At 35.1% G+C, this 8,149-nt stretch overlaps 2 protein-coding genes across 2 annotated transcripts; one reads left to right on the top strand and one right to left on the bottom strand.

Annotated features, from left to right (window-relative positions):
* On the top strand, positions 7-2,955 carry LOC104708601 (probable mediator of RNA polymerase II transcription subunit 26b). The gene is made up of 8 exons (XM_010425196.1): positions 7-980; positions 1,074-1,142; positions 1,222-1,304; positions 1,403-1,455; positions 1,574-1,723; positions 1,822-2,114; positions 2,206-2,287; positions 2,387-2,955. The coding sequence occupies exons 1-8, from the start codon at positions 477-479 to the stop codon at positions 2,503-2,505; spliced, it is 1,353 nt and encodes a 450-aa protein (XP_010423498.1). The 5' UTR covers positions 7-476; the 3' UTR covers positions 2,506-2,955.
* LOC104709932 (autophagy-related protein 18e-like) lies at positions 5,067-6,477 on the bottom strand. Its single transcript, XM_010426469.1, has 3 exons — positions 5,711-6,477; positions 5,293-5,579; positions 5,067-5,175 (listed from the first exon to the last, which is right to left on the bottom strand). Exons 1-3 carry the CDS (start codon positions 6,443-6,445, stop codon positions 5,067-5,069), a joined length of 1,131 nt encoding a protein of 376 aa, XP_010424771.1. The 5' UTR covers positions 6,446-6,477.

Genomic DNA, 8,149 nt, shown 5'->3' with positions numbered 1-8,149 from the left:
AAAAGAAAGGAAAGAAAAAAAAGAAGGAATTTTCGAAAAAGGGAGGAAATAAACTAAAATCCACAGAAGCATCCAAACAGATTTTGTGTGTTATCCCCATTATTGATTCTTTGTGATCAAATTACAAATCTTTTTTTTTTTTTTTCGTTTTTGATCGTTTTGGTAAGAATTTATCTCCCAAAGTCTCAACCTTTATTACATTCTTCTCTCAATTTGATCTCTTTTGTTTTTTGTTTTGGTAAGTAAGTCATTCGTCATTGAATATTATAAAAAAAAAAAAAAAAAAAATCAAATCTTGCGGGTAGATTCAGTTCTTGATTCGGAAGCTCTTCTCTCTTCTGAGAAAAAAAAATTCTGACTTTTGCTTTGATTTCTTGTGGTTGAATCCGATTTTGTTCGATCGAACAAAACAAAATCAATCGGATTCAAAAACCGATCAAAGTTTCAATTTTTTTTTGACGGTTACGGTTACGGCAATGAAAGCATCAGGTTCGTTAGAGAGCTGGAGAGAATATTTCCGGCGAGGAGATTCCGATATATTCGGGATCATCGATCATGCGATCATGGTCGCTGCTACTGATTATCCTAACAAATTCAAATCTAGGAGAGACAAAATCGCCGAGCTTTTGTTCTCCTGCAGAGTCAGTCGTTGCCTCGGATGCGACCACCTCGAGCTTTCTGTTCCCGGCGACGACGAGGCTAATCTTGGAGGAGCCGCCGGAGGGAATGGTGACGGTGGTGGAGCTGCGGCGGAAGATTATGAGGTTGGTGGTGGTGGTGGTGGTAGTAAAGAGAGTAAAGCTAACAGTAGCAGAGGAGATAATAATCACATCGATGAGATGAATTTGAATAGTAATCAGATTGTTAGCAATTATACATTTGATGAAGCTGAGGCTTTGAGTGATGAGATTGAAGAGTTCTCTGTGATTTCTAAGGAGGTTGGTAGGATCAAAGAGATCTTGCTTAATAAAGAATTAGAGGTTTGATCTCTTTTAAGTCACAATCAATCTTTTTGTTATATTTCCATCAAAATGTGTTCTGATTGTTTTTTTCTTTTGTTCTTCTTCTTGCAGCCAAACTCGGTGTTACTCGAATCTTTGAGACATCTTAAGTTGATGTCTTTGAATGTTGATATTCTTAAGGTTGGTTTCTTGGTGGATAGTTTTTGTTGATCTGGAAGTTGAGTGATGATGTTTAAAGGTTTGCGATTAATTCTCGCAGAGTACTGAAATTGGAAAGGCTGTTAATGGCCTGAGGAAACATGGTTCTGATAAGATTCGCCAACTCGCTAAGACTCTTATCGCGTATGAGCTTTTGATCTTTTCATTAAGCCTTAAGTTTGGCTATTCTTCTTACTCTTTTGGAATGTGAGATTGAGTTTTTTATGTTGGGGTTTATGCAGAGAGTGGAAGGAGTTAGTGGATCAATGGGTGAATACCACAAAGGAAATTGCTGGTAATTGCGCTCTCTCTTTTCGATCCTTTGATGTCTTATAGCCTACGTACATGACTTATAATATGGTTTTTTGAATTAGATCCATAGTGTTTGGTTCTAATTTTGTGTTTAAAAATAGGTGCTGAAGGTACACCAGAGTCTGCAAACCCATCTGTAGTTGATGAAGAAGAGGAGTTCCCATCACTTCCATATGATGTTGATATCTTTACACCGGAACCAAACGGATTTGAAATCTCACACTTCTTTGATTCCTTAGATGTTGATGGAAGTGAGTTAAACAAACTACTCTCTTTGTTTGTTTGATACCATGCTTTTTAGCTTATATGTTCGGGTTGATTAATCTTTCCGGGGGGATGTTTGTATCAGATCCTCGTAACTCTGGGGAATACAACAATAACCGAGAACACGAAAGAAGACCACAAAATATCGCCAAGAGAAGACCTGAGGGAACACAAATGAGGATACAAGATGCTCCTTTTAGATCTATTAAGCCATCATCAGCTATTGGTTCTGATGGGATTAGGAGGCCTCCAAAGCAAAGTACAGAGCAAAGGATGAAGAACGAAACTGTATCTGTTTACAAGTCTGAAAAACCCATGATCCAAAGGAAACCGCTTGTTACAGAGCAGAAGCGGAAAGCTCCTGGACCTCAACAAGAAGTGAGTGTGGAAACAAAGCTCTTAATATATCTTTTTATCATATTCTTCTTGGACACAGAATTGACAGTGTTTTTGTTCTTGTCCCTTACAGAAACTTAAAGGTCTTGACGCAGATGCAAAGTTTGAGTTTGCAAAGAGGAAACTTCAAGAGAGCTACCAGCACCACGAGAATGGTTTGTTTCTTATACTTCATTCTTATTACAAGTTTTTCTCAATACATTCTGAGAACAAAAGAACTGATAAACATGCAAATGTTTGTGATCTTGCCACAGCCAAGAAGCAGCGAACAATACAAGTACTTGAAATGATCCCAAAGCAAGGTAGTTCTCAGAAACCTCAGCTCAAGAGACCTGGAATGAGCAACAGGAATTGGACAAACGGGCGGAAATAGCTTATTCTCTTTCAAAATGGTGAAAGACATCATCACTACATATACGTACGTACCACACACATCCGCGATCACTGGTGCAATAAAGGTAAAACAGATTCTAGCTCCACAAGCTGGAGAGATAAAACAAGCCGAGGAGAAGGAACAGATTCCAACATAACTTTACTTTGAACATAACTGTTTACTCCTCTGTTTTGTTCTGTCTTGGATTCACCAACTGCAGCAGATAGGATCCCCCAATTATTGTTACTTTATGTGTTCTTCTTCTACTACATTCTTGAGACTTTTCGGTACAGTCCCGGTTTAGTTTTGGTTTTGGGACACAGAGAGAGGTCCCTTTTACATATAATATAAAAAAAACTGTAAAAGAAGGTAGAAAAGCTCATTCGAATAGACCGGCTCTTTCACCTAACTTTTGTATAGTAGTATAATGTGAAATGGTTTGGGAGACAATAGAGAGATGATGACGACATTTTTTTTTTCCAAATTAATAAATATATTTAATGTTATGAATGTGATTGTGGCCCAAATGTTGTCATATTATTTATGTATATGAAATTGAGAAAAAAGAAAAGAAGATGCATTGCATTGAAAGGCTTAAAGAAGGTGGGTGGATAAGAAAGGAAGAGAAGAGAAAGGTGGTGGTGGTGGGAGTTAACGTGGATGGATAGGAATGTTGCATTGTGGTCTTTGTGCGTGTTTGTGTTATCATATAATATAATATAGTATTACTATATCTTGGTGTTACGCGTTCACGTATTTCACCACATGAACCACGTGGAGTTCTACACCTTCCAATCTTTCATTCTCTCTATTTTATTGAAGGGAAAAAAACAAACAGTTGGATACTTTGGATAGAGAGAAAAATCTTATTTATGGTCACGATTTTATTTTGTGAAAAAAGGAAACGTACTTTATAGTTTGATTGAGAAAGTAAACCCAAACACCTACTATTTGGACAATAACGAACGTAATGATTTTGTCATTGTTGGTCAATCGTATGGACAGGATGAATTGGTTGTTTTTGTAGAAGTTTAGCATGTGATGAAATACAAAAACTGTAGTCTGTATACCAAACTGAAAAGACATTAACGTTTAATTAGCAAGTTTCAAAATTACATTTTTGGGCGTATGGCTAAAAAATGGGTCATTATTATTATTAAGTGATAAATTTATCTATCGAATCAACATGGATTTTATTACTAATTGAAGAATCCATTTATAATGAATAATTGACCTATATATATATATACATTTTATATACTCTAGTTTACACTTGTTTTTTATGTGAAACATTCTAATAGGATTAATGAATGACTCAATATAATGGGCGCCTTAGTTAATGATATTTGGTTCCTAGTCATTGGATTAGGAAGACTTAAAAATAAATGAAGCATGTGAAGAAAGTAAAGAAATATACGGAGTTGAGAAATTTTGACTATTTCGTGAATTGACCATAGCGATCACCTACAGCGGCGTTTTTTCTTTACATGCAGAAGCCGACATAAAAAATAAGTATCGCATCGGTTCTGCCGACACATAATATTTTAGGTTAGCATTTTATATATAATGTGCAATCTAAGATAAATAAACAGCTAATCGTTACAAAATTCCTTACGTCCTAATCAATGGTGAGGTGAAAAAATAAGAGTTGACATATGAAATAATTTGGGGAATAGTAACATCTATATTGCGCGGGTCAAGGGGGCTGTGCAAATGCAAGATATTAGATATCTAGGTAGTAATGATTGATGGAATCGTTTAGGCCCAAATTAAAAGAGCCTGCTCCAGCATGCATTCACTCGAAACAGTTAATAAGGATTCTAATTGCTGTGGAATTTAAAAGGCAGATACAATTAATAAAATTTGGTATAATTACCATATCTTCACGTTTGATATTAACGTTAGTCCGCTGATTTTTCATCATTGAGAACGTTCACCAAATTTTCAATTTCTTGTTTGAGTTTGACTTAGTATAATCTGATATACTGTCCGATCGACAGTGTTCGCAAACATTAACAGATTTATGCGTACAAAAAAAAAACAGATTTATGCATAATTTAGTTGATATAAAACTTTAACATAAATAAGTGAAATTTTCAAAGAATTGAGTTAATTGTTGGAGTCTTAGGTTCTAATAAAAATGATTCACCATTATATTTTGTTTAGTTAAAGTCACCATTTATAACATCAAGTATGATTACATGTGATCATACGAATCAGTATTTATATACGTACGATACATTACCAACTAGAACTCTGAACTAAACTTAATTGAGTTTTTTTTTTTTTGTTAATAAACTTTCTCAAATTATTTGAGACCAGTAAAATATATTAATTAATAATATAATTACAAAATATATAATATCAATGCATAAAACTGATTATAGCAAAATAAAATAAATATATGAGGTGTTTCCACCGGTTCAATGAGGGGGATCAATTCCTAGTTTATTAAAAAATCAACATAATTTATTCACAAGAAATCTTAAAGAAGATAGTACAAAATTGTTTGTTTGAGTTTTATAAACGGCAAAGAGTAAATTGTTTGAGCTAATTGTTGATCAAATCACAACGATTGTGTCGCCCGTCTCTTGTAAGGATAAGAAGCATTTGTGTTCCAACTCCACCATCTGTCCACCATCTGTTTGATCAAATCTGCACCTCCGGAAACTTCACATTTTTCCGGTCGGAATGAGAATAAAACAATTAATCATTAGACTCTCCAAAAAGGAGCCAAAGTGGAGACTTAGGTCATGGAAATTAAACTGAAGAGAAATTAAAGCTTACCTTCCATCCATGCCTACGAGAAGAACAGTGTTCTCTGATCCAAAACCTACAATGAACTTGGTAGAAGCTGGCAACGAGAACTGAGCAAACGACCGTTCATTCTCGTACAAATACTTCGGTAATATCCCTCTTATGAATGACGACGAAGGCTCCGGATTAAAACGAAGAATGTCAGGTCTCAAACGAAATACATGGAGAGTCCCTTTTTCACTTGACGCAGCTACCCATTTTAGATTCGAAGAGATTGCTACGTTATAGATCTCTGCTCTTTCCATTCCTCTCCGAAACTTCACCAAGAAAACCAAACTTATCAAACTACTTGAGCAAATTATATTACAAAACATATATATATATATATATATATATATATATATAGTAAAAAAAAAAAGAAGAAAATTTCTAGAGTTAAGTAAATTACCTCTTGTAAGAGAGTACCATCAAGGGCGTTAAAAACCCTGATCAGAGTTCCTTTCGTGCTAGCGGTGGGAAGCAGACTTCCATCGATTGTCAAAGTCATGCAAGCAAGAGCAGAATCGTGTGCTTTGATAAATTTGATTACATTCCGTTTCAAGTCATGGACCTGAACTTGTCCCGGATGAAACCCTGGACAAGCCAAGACTGCATTGGTCTCCACGTGAGAGACGCAACAAAGTCCTTTCGGGTTCATGATGGTTTCAATCAGACAGTAAACCTTAAGGTTGTTGAAATTGTAGACATAGATGTTCTGTTTCAGGACAACCACAATGTGTTCTCTCGTCAGTTTCACGGCGACAACTTCTGATTTAAAAGCGAGTTGGCAGAAACAAGAGTTCATGTGATCGTCCCAAACGAAGAGTTTGTTAGGAGGGTACTTGGAATTATTATAACCGTTGCCAACAAGAGCAAATAGGTTAGAAAGGAAGAGCATCTCAGCTGTTTTGAAGCCTGATTCGTGTGGTGCACGGCTGATGCTTTTCTTGATCATTGGGTTGCAGCTATACACATCGAAACCGCCATCTGTTCCCACTATGAAACCGCTACAATCCTGGTTCCAAGCTACTGATAACACCTTCAAGTCACCCTTGGCTTCATCACGTGGCGAATCGGAAGTTTCAGATCTTGAAAGCGTTAATATACTACGGACACCACGGACTGTGGAGATCATCGAATTCATTCTTGTTTTTTCAAAACAAAAGCACAGAAGAAAGAGCGAAGAGACGAGACGATGCTTAACTTAGAATATCAAACGCTTCTCATGAAAAGTTGGGAAATCTTTGTTGATAGTTTGGTATTTTATAAAGTGTTGAAAGATTCCTAAATAGAGTACGAATAGGAAGAGACTCCAAACGATATCAAATCTTAAAATAACACTTTATGAAAATTAAAAACTAACAAAGTAATATATTGTTTTTGATAAAAAGCAAATTAATATCAAAACTGGATCTGATGATCTCATTAAAAAAGAAAAAAAAAAGTCTTCATCTAAGACATATTTTGATGAATATTTAAGATCACCTTTTTACCCTTGAATTGTGTTTATTTATTTATTTGTTCAAGGGTTTTCATTAGACCTAAATGAATACAATGTTTTGAGTCAAAACCTTACCAAAAAAAAAAATGTTTTGAGTCAAAATATATACCTTTTGCCTTGGAAAATTTAATGAAATTAGAAACTGAACCCAACCTACACTCACGGCCGACTTAAAAACGAAGGGGGAATGGGACTTAAATCAAAAACAACTTAGAGGGAACCGATCGATGACTCATGGACGATGAGGCTTTTGTTGTGAGTTGTTGTTATATGATCTTCCTATAGATTTGGGATGTCGAGAGAGTCGCTTGCCAAGCAATGGTGATGATGTATTTTTTAGTACGGTTGACTCTCAGGGTGCTTTAGCCATTGGCGAGTTGTATGAAGATGGACATGGTCATTAATTACCTTCACAATGTCCATCCTTGATTCATTCGGCATTAAATTTTTTTTCCTATTTTGTTTTGAAAAACGCCATTTAATCGTTAAAGCAAGTCCTCAACCTCAAGTTTCGGAACAGATGGTGTGTTTTTGTCATAAATCCAGAGATTTGAGAAGACAGTTGATGGTTGCTGCAAAATCATTCAATTATAACAGTAAAAAAAAAAAAAGAACTCAATCATGAGTCTTTGAGGCAGAGGTGAAAAATCATAATACTAATGTCACTTCATAGTCAATCTTCATGGATTAATAAACCATCATTACCCATTATTCAATCAGTTAGACCAAACCAACCTAATGAATTGTGAAGGATTTGAAAAAGCAAATCTCATAGTACAGTCATACACATAGAGTGATATATTCTCTCATAAGTCAATATCATCTTTGATCCTCTCTTGTGTTCTTACACTTTATGCACCTAATTCTGTTAAATGCAATTTATCAAATTTAAACAGAAACCCCACTTGCAGTGGTTGGTTTGGTAAATAATCTCTCTATACAAAATTTTCACACTTTACTTTTTTAGTGGTGAAAAGTCTTGCAGACGGGTCTCTTCAAAACCCAACACAATTTAACCTACTTTTTTGGTGAATGTTTGTGGATAACTTTTTATAATATCAATATGCAACAAAGTAGAATCGGACGACCAGTAACAAATTAGAATACTAATTAAACTCATTTTTGTGGTTAATTTTTATAAACATTCTTAAATAATCTGATGATGAGATCGATCACTACCTTTTTTTTTTCTTGATCTGCATTCTGTATAATGCAAAGCAAAGGAAAAAAGCAAAATATTCTTTAATTTTATAGTGTCTTTTGTCTCTTAAAGAACAAATGAAAGAAGCAAAAAATGGGATGCTTTTGCTTTTCTTTCCCTCCTTTCTTTGCGGTGTCTTGCTTTTT

This window comes from Camelina sativa, chromosome 8 (assembly GCF_000633955.1).
Source record: "Camelina sativa cultivar DH55 chromosome 8, Cs, whole genome shotgun sequence".
Lineage (NCBI taxonomy): Eukaryota > Viridiplantae > Streptophyta > Magnoliopsida > Brassicales > Brassicaceae > Camelina > Camelina sativa.
Note: the sequence above shows the minus strand (reverse complement) of the source record. Positions and strands in the feature narration are given on the sequence as shown.